This window comes from Lissotriton helveticus, chromosome 11 (genome assembly GCF_964261635.1).
Source record: "Lissotriton helveticus chromosome 11, aLisHel1.1, whole genome shotgun sequence".
In the NCBI taxonomy this organism is placed as follows: Eukaryota; Metazoa; Chordata; class Amphibia; order Caudata; family Salamandridae; genus Lissotriton; species Lissotriton helveticus.
Window position 1 is genome coordinate 816,377,557 of NC_136072.1, and position 22,347 is coordinate 816,399,903.

General features: G+C 44.7%; 1 protein-coding gene across 1 annotated transcript; it reads right to left on the minus strand.

Annotated features, from left to right (window-relative positions):
- Window positions 1-2,820: 2,820 nt before the first annotated feature.
- COX5B (cytochrome c oxidase subunit 5B) lies at window positions 2,821-22,342 on the minus strand. Its single transcript, XM_078666958.1, has 4 exons — window positions 22,147-22,342; window positions 9,188-9,258; window positions 4,361-4,460; window positions 2,821-3,070 (listed from the first exon to the last, which is right to left on the minus strand). Exons 1-4 carry the CDS (start codon window positions 22,244-22,246, stop codon window positions 2,958-2,960), a joined length of 384 nt encoding a protein of 127 aa, XP_078523084.1. The 5' UTR covers window positions 22,247-22,342; the 3' UTR covers window positions 2,821-2,957.
- Window positions 22,343-22,347: the final 5 nt, after the last annotated feature.

Here is a 22,347-nt window from a genome sequence, read left to right on the forward strand (position 1 = left end):
ACCTCAAGTTGGCCTGGGTCTTTCATCCATGGTATAGGTTAGCATAAAAGTCTTACAGCTCCAATTTTATCCCAGTTCTCAATAAAAAGAGGAGTTTTTTCTTGATACCACTTGCAGCCTCAGTATCCTTGCCAGTCACGAGCCACCCTTACTGGCTTGCTCATAGAATTTTTGTTTTAAACAAAAACAGCGCTTTCTCTTACTTTCCTGTGGCCAGATCAATCTGTCCATTTCAATACGGTTGCCTGTCACGAGGCTTTAAGGACGCCACAGAGTCTATATTGCTCTGTTCGGTTTCAAAAGATTCCCTACAGACCCTTTTAGTCTTGCATGGTTTTGCTAACTCCACTATACAACCTCCTATAAAGACTGCCTTAAAAGCATCCCACAGTATGCTCAGGGAGAATTCACCTATGTGATTCTCCATGAGGTAATGTGGGATCATATGCCTCAATGCTTACGTACTTAACAGATCTTTAAGTAAGGCTTTGTCAAATGCCCATGTAGTGTTCCTTATTCATGATCTTTGGTCGCCCCTCCTCCCACCACAAGCATAACATGATCCGAGTGCTCTTGTGCCATGTGTGATTAAACCTAGGGCATTCACCATCTCTGGAGAACCTCTCATTAGATCAATCCTTGAATAGGATTTATGTATAGGTGAGGAAACAAGTAAATTTCTTCTCATCCAGATGTTTGGCACACCATAGATCTATAAGCTCCAAGTCATTCCCAGCACTCTTCTAGAGAAAGAGAAATAGCTTCTTTGAGAAAATTAATTCAGAACGGTTGTTCAAGTTCTCATACACTTGCCGATGAATGTTGGTAATCCCCCGTTTCATGGTCTCTCAGATGCTAATTGACACCCCTTACATCTCATCCACGGCCTATAGAACTCTACTGGTTCCCTTTACTGGCCTGCCACATCTTCAAAAACAGCTTCATAGTTTACAAATACATTGTGCAACCCTACTCATCTGTCGGACAAGCCCTAGACCTCTACTTTACGTTTCAGTTCTAAAGTCTCCTGCTCCCTCCCTATTCTTTTACTCAGTAGAGCCAGAATGAGAATGTCTAGAAGGAGATGTGTACGCACAGAAATAGAAGAGGCAACACAGCGCAAATAAGGAGACAGTTATCAGATTTCACCTGATGGAATAATAAAAATCCTCAGAAAATGGTTTCTTTTTTACAACAACAAAAATAAAATGTCTAGACCAAACGACAAACAAATGCCTTTGTCAATGTTTTCTTTTGGTTCTATTTGCCTGGCTGACATCAACAAGCTAGAGCTTTCGGCTGGTGGTGTACACCTGAGGTTCTAAAAGTAATTTAAAATGTAATATTTGGCATCACAAGGGTTTGGAGTAGCTGGAAATAGGTAGCAGTAATTTGAAGCGGTTCTAAAGAAGTGGCTTCAAAATCCTCAAGAGGTCATCAGGGGGATGGTCAGATCGCAGTGGCAGTTTTTGCTGGATAATGGGGTTGAATTCAACAAGCAGCATCTTCAATTCGCTTTTTATATGAATCAAAATAATAAAGGGAAGTGAGAATCTGATGCTTGTAAGGGCAGGTGGGTCCTCTTGGCCAGGATTAGTGGATCTCGGATACAACCACAATTGCGATCTGCCACCACCAGTACTGAACTAGTTTTCCCTTAAACCATTATTTCACATATCCCTCAAACTCGTTCATTGCGCAAAGGTGCCTGAATAGTGTGGCATTCCACTTCTGGCATACCCATTCTTCCAGAGTAAATCTGCAGCACCATCCTAGGTAGCATCTGGTAACTCATCACAGCTGGGTTTCGAATCTTGCTATGATAGAGGCCCACAGCTAATCACATTTCAGTAAAAATATTGAAGGTAGAGCAAGTCTGTCCATTTCATGTGAACCCACTTGGTCACTTGTTAGCTGAATGCACATTTCACTTTTTGTGTCAGTTTTGTCTGGTCTTTGGTTGCTGGCTGTGTAACGTTTTTAGCACGCTACTCTGCTCCTTCGTGCCTGCACTGAGATTACTTTCCCCATAGAGCCACAAAAAATTGCTTTTGAGAAAGTCATTAAATGTATTGTAACACTACTGCTGTAAAATACAGCTCTCTTAACTGGAGACTACTAAGGTCTGAAGGCTATTCAGTTCAGCATTTGAGTGCAATTAATCCGTAGAAATGTTCCTTTATAGTAAGCTGTTTAGAGTTAATGAAACGGTTGCGGTCATGTATCAGATTGTTTTTGTATTCTGAAGATTTTGTTGTTGCTGCTGATCAGTGCTGTAAAATGTAGGTGCTAGCTGCACACAAGCGGGTTCGGAGTAAGGCCTCCTTAAGTGAACACTTGATATCTACGTTTCTTGCAATAATAGGATTACTGGCTACATTTGATGACATAGCCAAAGCCTTCTCTAGGAGACTATACAAATAAAGCAGATCTAGTTTCTCAACGTAGTCTACCCACAAATTCAACCTATGTTTTTGTGGGGAGATATCTACACCCCCAATGCCTATATGATGATTTAGCGTTACTTTAAACATTGTTAATGTACTAAAATTATTAACTACTCCCAAAAAAGTAAATCGGTTGCAGATTCATCACATTCTGTATGAATGCCTTTAAATTCTCTACAAATACATTGGATCGGCTGACAGGTGTTCCCAATTAAACTTTTTACCAGGTCTTCTATGTATGTACCATGTATGTTCTTAAATGCCCATTGCACAATTAATCAGGCTGTTCCCTGTGCAGCACTCCTTTCTCCATTCTCCCAAGAATAAAACCCAGCTAATACCAGGCAGTGAAACAAAAAGCCCAAACAAGTAGTAGAGAGAATGCCGATCGCAGCAGCTCTTTATTAGAGATTTCAACTGGAAAAGATAAATTACACCACACGTGGCAGACTGATAACAAGTGGGAGTCCTGAGCCCCAAAATGCCCTTACAGCCAAAGCGACATACAAACTAGTGAGGGAGCTCATGGGGGACCAGCTTGTAATGGGCACCACAAGACGGGCAGCGTTGGGGCTCTCCTTCATGAAGCCAAAACCAGATGACACTGGTGTTGTCCTCCTCACCTGTGGTGTAAGAAAGAAAGATCATTAAATACCATGAAAGGAACACAGAAGAAGAGCCAAAATCAAATATTGACATTCGTTAACTTCAAGCAGGCAGAGCCATTGACAAGCGAAGAAATGACCACCAGCCTGTTCAGCAAGAATACAAGTATAAACATTGACTATGACAGACTATCACAGTTACGCACAGTGAACAGTTGTAAACTTCTACAGAAAATGTCAAGCAAAAACATGAGGGGTAAGGAGGAGCAGGGCAAACAGCAACAATGTGTGTAAGGGGGTAAGGGACGAACCAAGCAGCAACAACGCAGGAGCAACGGGCCAAGCAACAAACGGGTGTGCGGCGTGCAACAGGAGGAGGAAGATGCAAGAAGAGACGGTAAGGATTGCAAACAGCCGCTAGTCATTCCCATGCTAAGAATTTGCTGCCAATTATCCCAGTTCAAGAATTTTACACAACAAGCTTAACACAAAATTATTTGAGACTATACAGATGCAACAGGAATTTCGCCTGGGCCCAAGTAAATGGTAATCCCTCTATGTAATTTGAATGCAAAGTAATCAGTCTAAACACCTTTCAAAGGAGACCTCATAATAACGGTAAATTACTAGCAGCTCAGCAACCCAAAACACTGTCAAGCTCAGATTATTTCTCTGGATAGCTCTTACTCAAGAATAATTAAATCAACTGGATCTCAATGTTGGTCTATAAGTATGGGCGAAATGTGCAAATTCGTGGTACGCGAAAGCGAATTCTCGGTCCGCAGAATCCGTGAATATGTGCGAACTTGCGGATTTTTTTATTTTTGCGTGTTCGCGGGTTTTTTTCCAGCGCGGCTACCGCGAACTTACCCATGCGCTCGTTTTTGGGCGCGGCAATCTTGTTTGCGGGAGGAAAACAACTCGGCAAACTCAGAACCAAGGTAAGTCAACGCAGCGTGCTCGAGATTGTATTTTTGAAGCGCGAACAAACAAAAAAAAATTGCGAACTTGCAAATTGTTTGGCAATTTCGTGCGATTCGCGGACCGCGAAATTGCCAAAAATCCGCCAATTACACGAGCGGAACGAATTTTCAGCCCATGCGGATCAATTTTATAGTCAAGCAAAACAATTCTCAGAACTGATATTCTAAATGCTATAATTGATGAAATTTCTATACGTGGAAGCCTCCAAGGAGTCGAACACATTTAAATTTCCCATTTATTGGTTGACAGAAGAGTATTAACAAAGCAGAAAGCCAATTGAAGAGGTCCATGCCACTCCAGAAAACTCAAGCTTGTAAAACTTACAAATGCAGCCTACAATCCTTTTCTTGTTGATGGAAGGGACGATGTGAGGGTCCTCCTTTGTCCCAGCATAATGAGGTGGTTTCAGGATACTGTATGGATCCTGGAGAGAAAGAGCAACACATCTAATTGCGGCACTAAGGAAAATCAAATAGCATGCCCTCCTCCACAGAACGAAATGCCAGAAAGGCGAGTACCTGGCCATATAGGTAGCAAGATAGTGCTTGAGCAACCCAAGTACTTTGTAAAATCTAACATGTAGAGTTGAACAGCGAGGAATCTGAACAGCGGGTATTTCCATCTATAAACAGCTGCAGGGCTTGATCAGGGTGATCATTTTATTAGTAGTTTAACAGTGGTCTGTCTACTTCTTTCACTATGCTGTCGAAGAGTTATCAAAAGAACCTACCCTCTCCTGAGGCCACCACCTTTCCTTTGACGTAGTTTGTAATACCTTCCAACCTGTGGGCATCTGTCTTTCACAGTTTAAATACAATATTGTGTGCTAAATACTTATAAACTCAATACCAAATAGCCCCTAAGAGTCAGAGTGGGAATGTTACTCTAATATGAATTTTTTTTTACACTTTATTTTATACCAGTTTCTGGGTGGAGAAGCTTCATCGGTTTGGACAACTCTAAATGATGGTTTAATCTGTATCTCGGTCATTGTTTCTAATATGCTCCATTAAGTGTGTACTGAATTGTATATAAATAACTAGAATGTTTTGATCTTGTGGCAGAGACAGTGAGGGTGGACCGCAGAGTTGGTCACGCCTTTGTACAAAGGCACCGCCATCTGGACTTACTGAGAGCCTACCTGGGCTGGCTTATAAAACCTGCTCACCGCTTGGTGCAATCGTCACGCATTTGCTTGCTTCTTATTCAAAGTTGCTCAGTCTTGTGTTACTCCTCCTTTAGCACAGCCTCTTTACAGTTACTGCTGACTTTTGGGGAACTTCTTCTTTAGTTTAGGCACTCCATGTCAGTACATGCGTTTTTTAGCTGTCTCCCTTGTGTACTTCTCTCTCTCACTGAGCTCTGTGTTGCTCTCTCATCTGTGTGCTTTTACCTGTTCCACGCTGCTCTCGCCGATGTGCTTTTCTATCCCACCCATCCTTCCATTTACTCTCCAAAAATGTCTCTGGCTATTGGAGCAGACCCAGCCAAGGACGGTTCTCATTGCCTCCATCATCAGGATGTGTTCCAAAAGACTTAGATGGTTGTTGTGACTGCACTGAATGAACTGTGCTATCGTCTCCCAGCAGCCTTAATTTCACTCTATCCCGACTTGTTGACCTTGGTGTCACAGAGAAGGCACTATCGTGATTCACAGACTTTTAATGCAACAGAACTTTACAAGTTGCTTTTTCCTCCTGCATCTAATCTGTCTGGTCGTTATCCTGGGGACCAGCCTAGGTTCCATTCTAACCCTCATTTTCCGATCTCTATTAGATTTCTTTGGCGTACCCAATTCAGTGTTTGGCCTTGGCCTTTTTATATATGCAGATAACATTCAAATTATATTGGGTGAGATTACTAGCCATGCCTCAAAGCTGCATGACTGTTGCGCTAGGGTAACCAGAGGAATGTGCATTAACTGAAGTTAACTAGAGAGAAGACAGATTTTACAGCCTGCGAGCCCCACTTTTATTTTTAAGGATTGCTATGTTGGCTTCTCTCCATGGGTCCAAAGCCTCTTCCCATCAATTGTGTAAGAATTGCTGGTATGAAATTTGACTCAGAAGGGATTTAACTTCCATAGCATTCACCGTGTCAGCTCTGGATTCTTTCACTTCCTTCCTCTAAACCATTGTCTTTACTGGTAATTTTTCCCCTCGCAAATTGAATATTTTGAATGCTTCATCTACGTGCAACTGAACTACTATAACCAAGTCTACCTAGATCTAGCCCAATGTGCAGTTCGTAAAGTGCAACTTGTGCTAAATGTTTTCTCCAGATTAGCACTGTATTGAAAGTAATGGGATCACTTTTCCTCTGTCCTGGGCTACTTTGCACTGGTTGCTGGTTAAAGAACATAATGGATTTAAATCGCTTTGTCTTGTGCACAAAGTTTTATATGACTTTAGACCTTTCCCCTTCTTTTATTGTATTAAGTGCTACTATCTCAAGTGCTCTCTGGGTTTTAGGGGCAAACATCTTTTTGAGTTTCCTCACTTTCCATCACAGGTCTCTGTGTAGTCTGGCCTTTTCTGTGGTGGCTAGAATAAAATGGAACACACACCTTCTTTCTTTTAATATGCCAAGAGTCAAGCCTGCTGAAGCTATGGAATAGTTTGATGGCATCTATTTCCGTATTCCTGCTTAAGTATCTCCCAGTCTGGTATGTGTGTGTGGTTTATAAGTAGGCTCCTGGTTTTATATTTATTTTTTTAAAATTTTTGATGGTTTTATCCATATTTATTTTTTGGCCATCTTATTGGTATCTATCCATATTTAATTTGTGTTTTGTGAACAGATGAGATGATAACGCTTATATTTCTGTATTTAACAGATAAACTTGCACTCATACTTTGATGCCTGCCAGGTTTTAGCACATTACACAGCTACAAATAATAAAATATCAAACCCACATTAAAAAAAAAAGTATAATAGCACATATACATGTTGAGATATGCAGTAATGTAAGCATATCTCATTTAGCTTTGCAGCTCCCGACGCTGCCATTATGTATAGCTATTGGCCTGAAAGCCATTGATCTCAGCATGTTGAGTCACTCAAAAGAAGCCAAATTATCTGCATTTTTCTGCTTTAAAAATAAATACAATCAGGAAAGACAGTGCTTTCAGTCTTTATTTATATGTAAAAATCAGTCAAAACAGAAAACAGGGAGCCCTATTTATGAGTTTTTGGTTTTATACTTCAGCACCAAAATACCCTCTGGTTGGATAGTTGCCCGTTATAAAAAAAAAAGGTTAACCTAATCCAATTAAAAAATCCTATCTGGCCACCAATCTTACCCAAGATGCTTCTGCAGACAATCAACCAAATCTAAAGCACGGCTTGTCACTCGTGAGGGTATCCAGGCACTTGTGGGGTCCAGTGGAAGAGCCAGTTCTTCAATCATTTTCATAACTCTGGTAGTATGAGGGCGGTCTGGAAATGTAGAGGCACATCCTTCCATGTCTTTGCTGTGATGGAGAGTCCAGCACTTCTGCAATGGCGGATACAGGGGGGGAGAGAATGGTGGGGGGTGGAGCAGAGCTGTCTGGTGTGTGTTCAGATGGTGCTCGATGTAGACAGAGCTGCGGTTGTGAAGGACTTTGTATACGTGGGTTAGTAGCTTGAACCAGCATCTCTATTGCATTGGAAGCCAGTGGAGTTCCTTGAGTTGAGGAGAGGAAGTGGGCTCGTCAAGGGACATTCTGTATGACCTGAAGTCCATGGAGGAGGTGAGCTGCAATTCCAGAGTAGAGAACGTTACCGTAGTCCAGTCGGCTGGTAATGAGGACTTTAGTGATGGTGCATCTTGAGCTCTGCGGTGTAGACTGTGTTGACCTGGGATGTCCTGGTTAGCTTGCTGTTGAGGGCGGAGCCGAGGTTTTTGTGCATGGTGGTGGTGGTGGTGCGGTGTGGTCCTTTGAGAGGGAGAGGAGGAGTCGTGTGTCGTTAGTGTATGAGATTATGTTGAGCCTGTGTGACCGGACGATGACGGCCAATGGGGCAATGTAGGTGTTAAAGAGGGTGGGGATGAGTCTTGGGGGTACTACGCAGATGATTTATTTGGGTTGGGAGGCAGACTTTTTGTGTTGTTCCTGTGAGGAAGGAGGCGATCCTTTTGAGAGCGGCTCCTTAAATGCCGATGCTGTGCAGCCTTGCGGTGAGCGAGTGGTGGGAGACTATGTCAAAAGCTGTCAATAGGACAAGAAGGATGACAACCACTGTTTCTCCACAATCTACGTGGGCACGGATGTCGTTGGGGGCCACGATCAGGGCTGTCTTGGTGCTGTGGTTAGTGAAGACGCCGGATTGGGAGGAGTCGAGAAGGTGGCTCGGTTCCAGGTGCTTGGCGAGTTGTTGGTTGATGGTCTTCTCAAGGACTTTGGCAGGGAATGGGAGCAGGGAGATGGGTCAGCTGTAGCAGTTTGTTGGGGTGTGCAAAAGGTTTCCAAGAGGCCAATTGTCACTTTGTCAATGGCTTTTACTAAGCTATTTCTGCTGAAGCTCAACGACTTTATATAGGCTCACATTAGGGTGAATGCTCCCTCAGGCAGGAGCTGAAATCAAGGAATAACTATTTTGCATAACCTGTCCAGGCCTAATTCTACAACAGCTCCAAAACCTATTAAATAGGTCACCTCTGGTTCATTGAGAAAATTCAAAACTAAACCAAAGACCACTAATGAGATGGGGCAGCGAACCCTTGGCACTGTTGACACTAAAATGTACATAGTGTTTTAAAATGTATTTGCCTAAACTGTGACTATCAGTTGAACTGTCAACTATTTACTCCATTCACTGTGTAAGTTTGGTGCCTTTACGCACCATAAACAGTCCTGTTAGTAAAGTTGTTCTTAATCAAATAAAAAACATGTCCTTTCATTGTAACAGTGCTGACATTACAAGTGCTACATATTTGCTGGTATTGTGGGAGTCTTTAGTATGTACATTGATTACTATAGAGCTACAAAACATACTATGAAAGTATATTTTAACTTTCATCTATCTAGATTATAAGAAACTGCTAATAAAAACACAACTTCACTCTTGTTAATGTGATGCAGTTGGGTCCCAAAAAATGCATTGGGCACCGGCAGTTTTAGTGTATAATGTGGTCTGGGTCAGCTGAACCATGGAACTAATACATACCTTGCCCTTCTCCAAAGCCTTCAAGACCTTCCTCTCCAGTCCTGTGGCTTGCTCCTCATCTGTGGGAATACCTAATCAAGAGAAACAGCGGTTTTAATATTGTATGGATGTCTGTTAAGCAACTGTTGCTTAACAAAGTGGCCATTCACTTGGTTAATAACAGACAGCAAATCATATCTACTGCACAGTCTTTAAGCAGGGTAGCTAATGAATGTATTTCAAGAAGAGCAAACAGTGTGACAGAGCACTTTCCTGAGGCGGAAGCCGGGAAAGCTAGGCACGGTTTTCTCACTTTGCTTTTAAAATTGTTATTTGCACTACGCCTACTTACCGCTTCTCCACCATTGATCCCTCACAGCCGATTAGGCCCGGTCGCGGGATGTATTGGGGGTAAGCCGCCATCTTGGTGCTAGATTCAGGATTGCGGACTAGCTGTTTGGACCCTCCCGCCCTTGCTGGTATTTAAATCGTGCACTGTCTCTCGCGCACTGATCTGACACAGAGCACTTTCCTGAGGCAGAAGCCGGGAAAGCTAGGCACTGTTTTCTCACTTTGCTTTTAAAATTGTTATTTGGACTACGCCTACTTACCGCTTCTCCACCATTGATCCCTCACAGCCGATTAGGCGCTGTCGCGGGATGTATTGGGGGTAAGCCACCATCTTGGTGCTAGTTTCAGGGTTGCGGACTAGCTGTTTGGACCCTCCTGCCCTTGTCCTGTATAAATGACTACCATCACCCGGCCGCACAGCGGACGCGCCGGCGGCCCCAAACGGGCCTAAGGGCCATTCCCCCTGGTCAAAATCTAATGGCACGGTCTACATATTCTGCAGTTCAGTTGTATGCGCACAGACCTATAACGAAGCAGGGCTGCTTTACTTTTGATATGAACAATCAATTCCCTCGGTCTTGCCCCCACTGCACATTCTTCCTGGATGTTCCTCAGTTGTGTCAATGTTGTGAACCGCGTATTATTTCTTCTGCAAAGCCTACTTTCACCTTCCTCAGCCTAAACTGCCGTTCCTTATCCAAGCATAAACGAGAGATCTTTGATCTTCTTGTTGATGAGCTACCCGACGCCTTGTTTATTACAGAAACATGGCTTAATGATAGCTCTGGCCCGGACATTGCCGGAGCGCTGCTCTCCAACTATACTATTGTTAGGAGCGATAGACCCAATAAAATTGGTGGAGGCATTGCCATTATATTTAAGAACATTTTTCAATGTCTGCTCGAACCTATTCCTCTAGGCAATTGTGAGGCAGCACATTTCAAACTTGCCCTTCATCCAAAGGTCACCCTTTCGGGACTATTGGTCTATCGCCCTCCCGGCTCTGTAAATGCCTGGTCGTCACAATTTACAGACTACATAGCCTCCATATTCATGAATTCCAGCAATTTTCTGATTGCGGGTGACTTGAATATACATTTGGAAGATTGTAAGAACACTGCTGGCAAAAATCTAATTGCCGATCTTGCGGCCATGAATATTACAATACATAATTGCGGACCCACGCACAGAGGTGGGCACTTTCTAGACCCCATTTTCTCTAATCTTCCCCATTTGCATTGTCTTCCTGCATTACCTGTTCATTGGTCTGACCATTTTCTTATTAGATTTAAATTTTACTCCTACTGACGTAGTGCCTCGTCTTAGTGTTCCACTAACCATCAGAAAAAGAGACTGGAAAAAACTTGATATCGTTTCCATTAGGAACGTCCTAGATACACATCTTCCCACTGACTTGTTCAAGTTGGATGATGTGGAAACAGCAGCCTCTAAAACTAATTCTTGGCTTCTTGAGGCGAATAACATCCGCCTTACTTATTCCCATAAGAAATTGGCAACCCATAAAACTCCCGCACCTTGGTTCAATGAATTATTAAAAGCAGAAAAATGTCCAATTGTAAAAAACTAGAACGTACTTGGAGAAAGGACTATTCCCCTATGGCAGGTTCAGTCTATAAAAGTGAGCTGAAGCGTTACCATAAAGCTTGTGCCCTGACTAGGGCCAACTATGTTGCTAAAACTATTACAGAAGCAGCAAACAAATCCAAAGTACTCTTTGGTTTGGTTAAAGACCTCGCTGGCTCTCGCACCACAGCCAAACCCCCACCCCTTAATAGCAACCAATGTGATGAACTTGCACAGTTTTTTACCACAAAAAATGAAAAAATGTATGAAGATATATCTGATCAGAATTGTGGCAGTTCTTCTCCAACATCAGCCACTAGTCTGAGGGATATAAGTCATCTTCCTATCCCTACTCATGCTCCTCTACTTTCATGGCCCGACCTCCATCCTATAACTCTCCATGAGATTCTGTGTAATTTAAAATCGGGTTCACCTACTGATCCTCTTCTCATTCCGATACTCCGCTTACTGGATACCCCGCAGCTCTCCATGATCTACACAACACTTAATCTTTCACTAAAAAAAATGCTATAGTCCCAGCCTGCTGGAAGCATGCTATGATGACTCCCCTATTGAAAAAGCCCACTGCTGACCCCAAAGTCCTCTCCAATTTTCGTCCTATTTCCTTGTTGCCAGCCTTCTCTAAAGTTATGGAGAGACATATTCATCATCATCTAGCTCAGTTCATTGCCACCAATAACTTATTGCATTTCTCCCAGTCCGGTTTCCGTCCCGGTTTCTCCGCGGAAACTACGCTCCTTGGTGTTACTGAGAACCTCCGGCATCTGTTAGATAGAGGAGACACAGCTGTACTGATCTTACTCTATCTCAGTGCAGCTTTCAATACTGTCTCCCGCAACATACTTCTCAGATCCCTTGCAGCGAGGGCAAAGCCCTTGAATGGTTAGCATCTTTCCTGACTGACCGGACCTTCCAGATTTTCTCTCATTCGACTACCTCTAAAATCTACTCGTCACCCTACGGAGTACCCCAAGGCTCTATTCTTAGCCCTCTCCTTTTCAATCTCTATGTCACCCCTTTAGCATACATTGCGGAACGTGTAGGGCTTACTTTGTTTACCTATGCTGACGACTCTCAAATTGTCTTTTCCCTATCACAATCTGACCAGGCCTCCACCTCCCGCCTTCAGTCAGGTCTTAAGGAAATCTCCAATTGGATGAACCTTAACCTGCTTAAACTGAATGAAGGGAAGACTGAAGTCCTGGTCATTGGGCAAAAACAAGACCTTTGGAGCTCTAAGCATTGGCCTTCTGAAATGGGCCCCCTTCCTTCTCCATCTGAGCACGTGCGCAATCTGGGAGTGACTATAGATAATGGTCTAACAATGCAATGTCAGGCTAACAAAGTGGCTGCCATTTGCTTCACTATACTGCGCTGGCTGAGGAAAGTCTTTTGGATGTTGCCAACTGACACCCAGAGGTCTGTAATAAACGCTTTGATAACCTCTTGGTTGGACTATGGAAACATACTCTACCTGGGGGCTACCAAGGCAGTCACGAGATGCCTCCAATTAGTTCAAAATGTTGCTGCACGTTTGCTCTGCGGCTGTCATAAAACTGATCACATCGCGGGGCGCCTCCGAGACCTTCACTGGCTTAAAGTGGAGAGCCGAGCTAAATTTAAAGCCTTGACCTACATGCACAAAATCAAGACTGGGAGTGTGCCTAGCTATTTGCAATCTCTTGTCAAAACCTATTCTCCTGCACGTTCCCTCCGTTCTTCATCACAAGTCATTTTCTGCGTGCCCAAATATAGACTGTCAAGAATGGGTGGCAGATCTTTCTCCTTTTTAGGCCCCAGACTTTGGAATTCCCTCCCTCTTGCCATTCGTTCTGAGAATTGTTACGTCTGATTCCGTAAAGCCATTAAAACCTGGCTATTTAATCAATAATTCCTTAGCATTCTGTGTCTTGCGGCTCTTTGTCTCTTCTAGCGTCGGGAAAACCTTTTGGGTAGCTGTCACGCTCTACAAGCTTAACAAATAAATAAATAGAAACTGTAATTCCCCCAAAACGTTTCCAAAGCAGTGAAAGTGAGACCTACTACTAAGAACAGGTCACCATCGCAGAAGGTCTAGCTAAAGTACTCCTACTAATCTTAGGTAGTCTGTTAAATTGAGACAAGGAAAGCCTCTTAGAAAGCATGCTCTACATAAAACAAGCCACCATACAACATGAAGCTTTAATATACACTATAGGTTGACCAGTAAAAAAGCAGTTGAGCTTTTAAGTGCGGCTGTTAGCCACACTACCTCCTGGGTGCGGGTGTCAGCCATTGGCCGACACAGGGGAGGAACTTAAAGGCTCCCCTGGTGCCCTGCATTTTAGAGAGTCCTCAGAAAGAGCAGCCCATTTGTCACTGCAGTAAAAACAAATTACACAAAAAAAAGAAAATATGTGCAGGGCATGCTGATGTCATTGCAGTAAAAGAGAAAGTAAAAGAGCCGAGGAGCTGGTTTTACTTTCATTTAATCAGTACTCGGGGAGCACTGATTCTTATGGTAGAGGCATCGTTGGAAAGGGGAGAATCCCTCCTTTCCAATGTTACCTCTACCCAGCGGATCACAGCCTGGGAAAATCACCACAGGGGAGTGAGCCCCAAGCAGGGATCCACCCACTAGACATAGGCGGAGCGGCCCCTTGGGGAAAGAAAGAAAGAAAAAAAAAGAGCTTGTGCTCCCCTTTGGCAATGTAGTCTTTCTGCCCCCCAGCACACTAGATCTCAGGGATGTTTTAGTTATACAAAATATATGGGTAGAGGCTACCCAGCATGCACATGGATATGCCCCCACCTCAAATATATGAAGCAGCAGTCTCTCCCCCCCCCCCCCCCCCCCCGCCCCCCAGGCAGGCAGATTGGGGTGGGGCGGGGGAGGTTATTATACCAATCTGCCCACTGGGTGCAAAAACCCACTGGAGGCCAGGGAATTTTGTTTATTTTGAATTAAGGGGCGAGTCTTGTCCTTCTTAACATAAGGACCCGCCCTCACACCTAAACCCTCAGTCTTTCTGCTCCTTTGTGTACTAAGCATCCCATCCCAATAGCAAGCGAGAGGACATTTGATTATTTTGAGTGTTGTTTTTACGTATTGGTCAGGAGAGTCTTGCCAACTCCCAATATTGTCCCACCTGCAATGGTAAACAGCACACGGTTTGGGCTTGAGTAAACTGCCACCTGGAAAAACCTACCAGACCCAGACAGTTCTGAAAACTAGGCATTGGGGAGTCCACTGTGATTGGTGTGCTTCGCATGCATCCTACCCCATTTTCTTACCCACAATACCCCACAAACCTCAAACTTTGACTAACACACATTTACTTCCGGAATCTGCGGGGAGCCACACATTTCCTACAAACAACATTCCCCAAGTCTTCTAATAAAAAATGGTACCTCACTTTTGTTGGTGGGCCAAGAGACCGATAAAAAAGGCCCTAAAGTGCTATGTGGAGAGATCAGCAACAGGGGGTAGCTGCTGGATTTTGGACTGGGCTTGGCTGCCACCCATGGAAACCTACCAACCATAGATATTTTTGGAAATTAGACAGCCAGGAGACTTAAGGATAGTGTGCCTTGTGAGAATCCCAGACTATTTTCATTCCCACAATGCCCTGCAAACCTCAAGCTGTGCCTGAAAGTATGCATTTTCCTTACATTTCTGAAACTGAAGCTTCTGGAATTGCAGGCACTAAGACCAACGCACAAGTGGAAAGATGTGATGTGTCCAAATTGTGTTTTGGGTCATTTCCTGTTGCAGGCACTAGGCCTACCTATACAAATGTGGTATCATTTTTTTAATCAGAAGACACATGGAGCCATAGAATAAATATTTGAGATTACCAATTGGATTTTGCTGTATTTCTACCTTCCAAATGTAAGCCAGTATTTAAAAAAAGACGACATTTTGGAAAATACCCACTAATCATATGCTTGTATGGGTACCCACAAATTCAGAGACGTACAAATAACTACTGCTCCTAAATGCCATATTTTTAGCACTTTTCAGAAATACATAGGTTCAGCTCGGACTCGTCTACCGGTTTGTGTCCCAGTCACCCCACCCCCCTCTTTCCATGCAGTGTTCTATCACCCTCCCCTCCACTTCTCCTCCTCCATTCTCCCTACTTCCCCTGCTCTTACCCCCTCCTCTCCTGAATACCTCCCCATGCCCCCTTTTTCCCTTACGTATATGTCCTTTTTGTTTGTCTCGACCTTACTTGTCTATGTTGCCAGGCTCTAATAACTGTGTAACCTTTGGTAACAATGTAACCTGCAATATGGTCTGATACTCATGTAAAGCGCTTTGATACCTCCGGGTCTACATACCGTGATATTTATTTTTCACCATATACATTGGTCTATACTCTGTATACAATGGGTAACAATTGTACGGTGCAGCTCAGTTGCTCTCTCTGCGTACCTAGAGTTCTTGGAGAACCTACAAACACTATATATCCCCACAACCAAAAGGGTCTAGCAAACGTAATGGTGCACTGCTTTTGTAAATCAGCCATCATGACAAAGTTACAGATTTAAAACATTGTCACAAATGGCTGTTTTTTCCCCTACTCATTTTCAATATTTCTGTATTTCAACAGATGATCCATACATATGGCCCCTTGCTGAATTCAGAATGGTCTACTTTTCAGAAATATATACCTTTCCAGGATTACCAATGGGGTTCACCCTGGTTTCCACCAGAAACTGGAAGTAGGTTGAAAGGACAAAAAGAGGAAGGAAGACTGTTTGGAACGCAGATGTTCCGTGTTAATTGAACAGGACCTCAAACTAAGCAGGATTGGCATAGTTTAAAGATGGCACAGCGCAACAAGCATGTGTAAAAGTCTCAAAATATGCACCAAGTCAAATTTGGGTGCTCAGCTTCTTCACACCAATAGAACTAACTCATGTAAGAGAGAAGTGATAAATAGCAAGGACGCTAAACTTTTGTTAAGATCATGGAACATCTACTATGGTATGCAAATTACCACACCTGTTCCGGACAATACATTCAAAACGTCTTTGAGTCGAAGACTTCCTCATTATGTAAAATCACCAAGTCAACCCTTCTTCATTCAGGATGTACCTATCTCTCCTCTAAACTGGTATTAAAATAAGTGGCCTTTGGGCGACGTAACACCAATACCTGATATAAAAGGACTTGTTTTGGAGACCAGTGACTCAATTACAGGATCCTTATACGGCGCAAAGATGACCTAGGGCACTACCTATTTTGAGCACAATGGCAGATAACCAGGACTGTAGTCTTCTAAGCAAATCAAGGATGGAGGTTAGGGGATTCAAATCAAGCTCCTAGGTTGATCACAAAGTTGGCACCTGTCAAGTCATAAATTCTTTTTTTTAAAGGAGTACGGACTTATCAAAAATCAAGATGATTTTCCACTCTAACATGAACTCCACAAGCCAAGGTTACCTAGCCCAAGACCTTTTCTTAGAGGCCAAACCAATTGTTGGAATGTAAAGGGAATCCTGTTTTCCACTGTGTCAAGAACAGGAAGGTGGCACTTAGTATAGTGGAACCTCCAGTGGCTCATCTCAGAAGTATTTTTGTTTGGGACCAAACCATATACTAAGAAAGTGGTATAAGAACCACGACTCGAGTCAGGACAATGTCGAGAGGACGTAGAATTGGTGGGACCCCAAGGAACAACCCATATTGAGAAGATAGGGACTCAGAGTGCGTGTCCAGTGTGAGAACACGACTGCGTGCTCTGTACAAGTCGCGTTGAATTTTTAAAGTTTAATGACCCTTCACAGTGGTCTTCAAAGTAACACAGTGGAAGACAAGAGGTTGGAGAGCCACCCCACCCGAGGATAATGAAGTACCCAAGTTACCTATCCTAGGGAAGCCGGGTGCATACATGTGAAGTGTAGTCGGAAACCGCTGTTGAACCCAATGGAGAACTTTGAGAAAGCGTCGCTACTTGAAGTGGAGAAAGTGTCCGTTGGAATCCAAACGTGGATTCTTGCCATGGAGTACCTGAAAGCAGAGGGAACAGAGTCTGGGTCACCAGAAAGTGACCAGGGGCTCGGTAGACGAATGCCGACCTAAGTCGGCTGCTTCAGGATAGTTGACCAGGACCGTGACTCTGCAGCTGCAGTGACCAGACAACGTCAATGACTACCAGGAGCCGGATATGACTTGTCCCACGAAGGATGTCTAGTGTGGAGGGGTCGGTGTCCGGCGGTAGCACCAACAAGCCTTGGCAAAGGCAACCTGCCCAGGAGGTCAAGGAAGTGTACGATTCGGACCAGCAAGGTCCAGGAGACTTGCCGCACACAGGGGAGTCAGGGCAGGCCCCAAGCAATTAGAGGAGCCCAAAAGAAACAAGGCTGACCCTCAATCAGGCCCACAGGCCAGAGGCACAGGATTCGTAAGAGCACCTCGAGCAGCTAAAAAAAAAAAAAAAAAAAACGAAGAAAAAAAAAAACATGCCACAGAGCTCTCTGTGCGAAGTGGTTGAATATCTTTGCAGCAGAAGTTGCCAGAGGTTGGGCTACTCAGAGCCCAATGCACTTGTTGCAGAATTGCCAACAAGCACACTGGGCACAGGGGTTTGGGTATTGCAACCCCCACGTGGGATTCTGACCTCAAACTGAGTGAGAGGGCAGCTCGGGCCTCAAGGGACATAGGAACTCACCTCCAGTGTTGCTGAACCCTTCGGAGTCCGAGGGAGCTCTGGATCAGCAGACTAGTCAGCAGTGTTGCAGTGTCTGCGAATGCAGGGGAGTGGCTCCAAGAGAGATTATCTTCAGGTTTCTTGAATGTTCCAAAGATCCTGCACGGATCCCGTACGCTGAACAGTCACAGACGATGCAGCAGACAGAGGGAGAAGAAATCAAGCCCAAATGAAGTCCAAAGTGCCCGGACGGTTTAAGTGCAGTGGTTTCAGTTCTGAATCTTGGGTCCTACAACCAGGTAAGCCCTTAAGAACCATAGGGAGAGGGCTGGAAAGATTCAAGGGACACTCCCAGGGGAGGGTCTGGAGGGGTGGCTACTACTTAGTCCAGTTTTGCGGCAGAGCGGGAGCCAATGGCTCCCAGGACTGGGTTGAACTGGACTATGCACAGGGACACCAAATGTGCCCCTCATGCAGACTTTCAGTCACTGGCAAGCGCACCCCCTCAGTCTTAATACACTAAATCCTGTCTGGGACGTGGTTCCACCTCCCTGTGACAGGATACCTACTGTCCTGCCTTCCCCTGCTCGAGCTTGGCTCAGCAGCAGGAGGGCAGAAATGTGTCTCTGGTCAGCAGCAACCATTTTGTGCTGTCTGGAACTAGAAGGCTGGTACCAGGAACACAGAGACGCAACGGAGGGCCTTCCTGGTGGGTAGAATCATACCTCCCACACCAGTTACCGGTATGGGGGGTATGGTTCCAACATGTTTGACATCAAATACGAAAGGGTTTTTGCAGCTATTTGAGATGGTCATCACGAGGTCGCGTAATGCCATTCTATACTAGTATATGGCTGCTTCACTAACAACCCAGGAGAATGGACTCCGTAGTTTGCAGGGTGTCTTACTCATGCAGTGGCACCCTCTCACCTAGAACCAAGCACCCTGCCCTTAGGATTGTAAAGGCCTGCTATAGGGATAACTTATAGGTTTTAAGTGCAGTGACCCTTAGATATAGTAAACCTATATATTTCGTAAACCTATATATTTCGTAAGTGGTGCATGCACCAACGTACACATGCTGCAACCCAAGGGGGACCTCTGGGGCACCTATGCCCTGGGTACCATATACTAGGGACTGACAAGGGTACCCCAGAATCCAATCTGAGGGGTACCCAAGTACATACACAACAGTTTTAGGGGAAAGCAGATAGGCTGGGTTTCTGATTAGCAGGATCCCAGACTAGTCAAAAACAGCATCACATCACATCAAGCAAAAGGTGGGGATAACCATAGATGCAGATCCTTCTTTCCTACAACATTAAATACCGGCCTTTTGGTTTTACTTATGTTTGTAGTGGTTTGGTATTTATGCCCTAGAGAAGTGGTACTTAACCTGTGGTCAGGGATCCCTGGGGGTTGGCAAAGCTTACTCAGGGGGAATGTAAAAAAGTTAGTAATGTTTACATAAATAAGCAAATTGACTTTAAAATGTTCTGTAAATGTGAAGGAATTTGAAATTGGAGGCTAAAAATTAAGTTAGTATCCTCCCAATTGATTCACAGGAGCAGTGCAATTGCATCAAACAGAATACAGTATGGATGATGAATGGCTTTAATGAATTTAGAAAAGCCCCAACCTTCCTATTAAAATGTAGATTATTTTTTTTACATTTGTTTGTGAATTAAACAAAACGTAATGGCGGCCTGAGAATTTATTTTAAAGGTTTTATATTGCGCTGGCTAGACCCGGAGGTATCAGAGCTCTTTACATGAGTATCAGACCATAATTGCAGGTCACATGGTAACAAAAGGTTACAGTTATTAGAGCCTGGCAACAGAGACAAGTAAGGTCGAGACAAACAAAAAGGACATATACGCAAGGGAAAAAGCAGGCAAGGGGAGATATTCAGGAGAGGAGGGGGTAAGAGCAGGGGAAGTAGAGAGAATGGAGGAGGGGAAGAGGAGGGGAGGGGGGTGACCGGGACACAAACCGGTAGACGAGTCAGAGCTGCATCCAAATTCCAGTAAACTGTGATCCCAGGGGAAGTGGTATCATTTCCCCATCTCTGTTGCAAGAGGCTCCCTAAACGCAGTGGACTCTCTCAGAGGGGTCTCTGAGACTCCAAGGCCTACATACTGGATCCTTCCCCAAAAAGGGGGGAGGGCGTGCTTTGGCAAGGGGTGCCATACCATACCTCAACTGTGTGGTTCCCTAGGCGATGTGGACTCTCAACAGGTACGCCGCTGAGACTCCAGTATATAAATATTGGATCTTTCCCCAACAAGGGGAGAAGGAGTGCTTAGTCAAAGGGTACAAAAGGACAAGGGGGGCTAGGCGATGTAGCGGGCAAGGGGAAAAATTCAGGAGAGAGGGGATAGGAGCAAAGGAAGTAGACAATGAGAGAAAGTGCTACATGGAAACAGATATATAGATAGGAGTCAAGGAAAAAGCATAGTTACATTAATACGATGGGGGTGGGCGAGACAGGGAGAAAAATTGTGCCCAGAGTCCGGCTGGGTAGGTGACGGTCAGGGGATGAGCCAAGGCTGATCTCCTCAATAGCTGAATAGAGCAGCTCCACCGGGCGTTGGTACAGTGCTCGGACTTCGCTGGCAGGGTGGAAATCAGTAGTACTCAGAGATAGTCAGATTTGGGTGGAGGGGGGAGAAACCATGGTCCGAATGAATTCCAGATGCCATCATGAGGTCAGACAGTCCTGGTAGGTTAAATGTCACTTGCATACACTGGCGTACAATTGCATTCAATCGCTTTTTATATCACATCTCTGCGGTGGGAGTCTGCCCGAGACACCGAGCAGCTATGTTGCTGCCGGTCTGAAAATCTGCACTTCTCTCAAGCGGATCGTGGTCACAGGCTCATCCGGTCTCCTCCACACCAAGGGAAAGCAGGGTGCACCAGCACTCCGCCCGACTCGCACAGCCCAACAATGCACACTGCCAGCAATGCACACAATGCCCAGGAGAGACCTCTGCTGTTTTAGATCTGCCAAGCAGTTTCCATGGACAATCTGGCCATTTAGCGCTGACAGTCCTTCGCAGCTCCGCTGCAACCTCACCAGCGCCGCAGCCCAACACTATGGATGTTCCCTTCTTGGGCGGTATGCGGACTGGCCCTAGGGGGGGGGCCTTGGTTGCGGGGAAGGCGGTCATGGAATGGCCCTGGCACTAACTTTTTTCCTTTTACAAATTAAGCACTGACTCAACACCAGTTCACAAATGGCTAGGGCCAACATGAGGAGGAATGGTAAGCAAAAGAACAATGGGCTCGAATTCTACCCCGGGTGATTTCCATTCTTCCCGTCACCTTTTGTGTTCAATGTAGTACCATACACCAAGTAGCAGGTGTGACTTTTAAGGACGCCATTTAAAACTTGGTGCTAGATATGAGGTAATGCAACAGACTTGGACATTAAGGTACCACAGTCTACATGTGCTGTATTACCAACGACTAAGCAATCCAACAGTGGGCAATTAGTTTCCCACTAATTTCCAAAATGTATCCAAAATGTATCTGTGAGGGAGCTGCACTTCCTTAGGTTTCACTGTTAAAAGGCAGTAAAGCCGCATTTTGGTATTGAGCAAAAAGATTTAATCACTCAGAACGGGTCTAAATTTAACGTAGAACAATTGTCTCACATTTTACCTGTTATCACTAACCTATACATAGACTTCGTGTGGGTAATGCAGTTGCTTACACAAAATACTTGCCAGTTGCAGATGTGGAATGGGCATAAGTAGTAAAAATAAAGAGCCAGTGGCGACAAATATGGTAGCGCTCACTGTACTGAATTTGAAGCGCGAAGACCAATCGTGGCTGTTGGCATCTGACCTCCTGGGCTTCAGGTTATATAAACACTACAGGTTCCCCACCGCCCCAATGTTGAATGGTTTCTCACATAGAAATGTAACGTCCGTTTCCTTTCCGGGCAGACCGGGCGCTATGACCTTTCTTGCCTCCATCGTTCACAGACGTGCTTTCTCTTAATGCCCCTTAAGACCTCATCACCTCCTCCACCTTTCTCTTAATGCCCCTTATGACCTCATCACCTCCTCGGAACATGGTCTAACAGGTTTAAATAGCGTTTAGATTTGTTTTGATATATTGTGAACTCGAGGGTATGGACTTTTTAAGCGCTTTACACAAGCACCAGTCACAATTCACAAGGTCACATTCATTTTTGCTTTTAAAGCAGGGAGAAAGTAAGTGATTTGCTCAGAATCACAAGATGTTGACCCGAAACTGAGACTCGAACATGGTTCCCCAGTTCTAACTCGGCAGATCTAGCCCGAACGCCAAATCGATCCTTCCAGGATCTTAGGGTGAATTCCTGCCACACCACGCTCCTTGCTTCCATGGTATTACCTCCTGCAGACATCGACCTGGCTGCCAAGGGCACACGCGCTGTCCCGGTTCCACGGCTCAGAGCCCGCAGCGCGCTCCTCACGAGTAACCTTGAAGCCATTTTTCAGCGTAATGTCCGCACGTCCGACCGACCGCTGGAACCGCAGAAGGTAGACGGTATCGCTTCCGGGGCGAGAGGAGAGAGCCTAACTACTTCCTTAA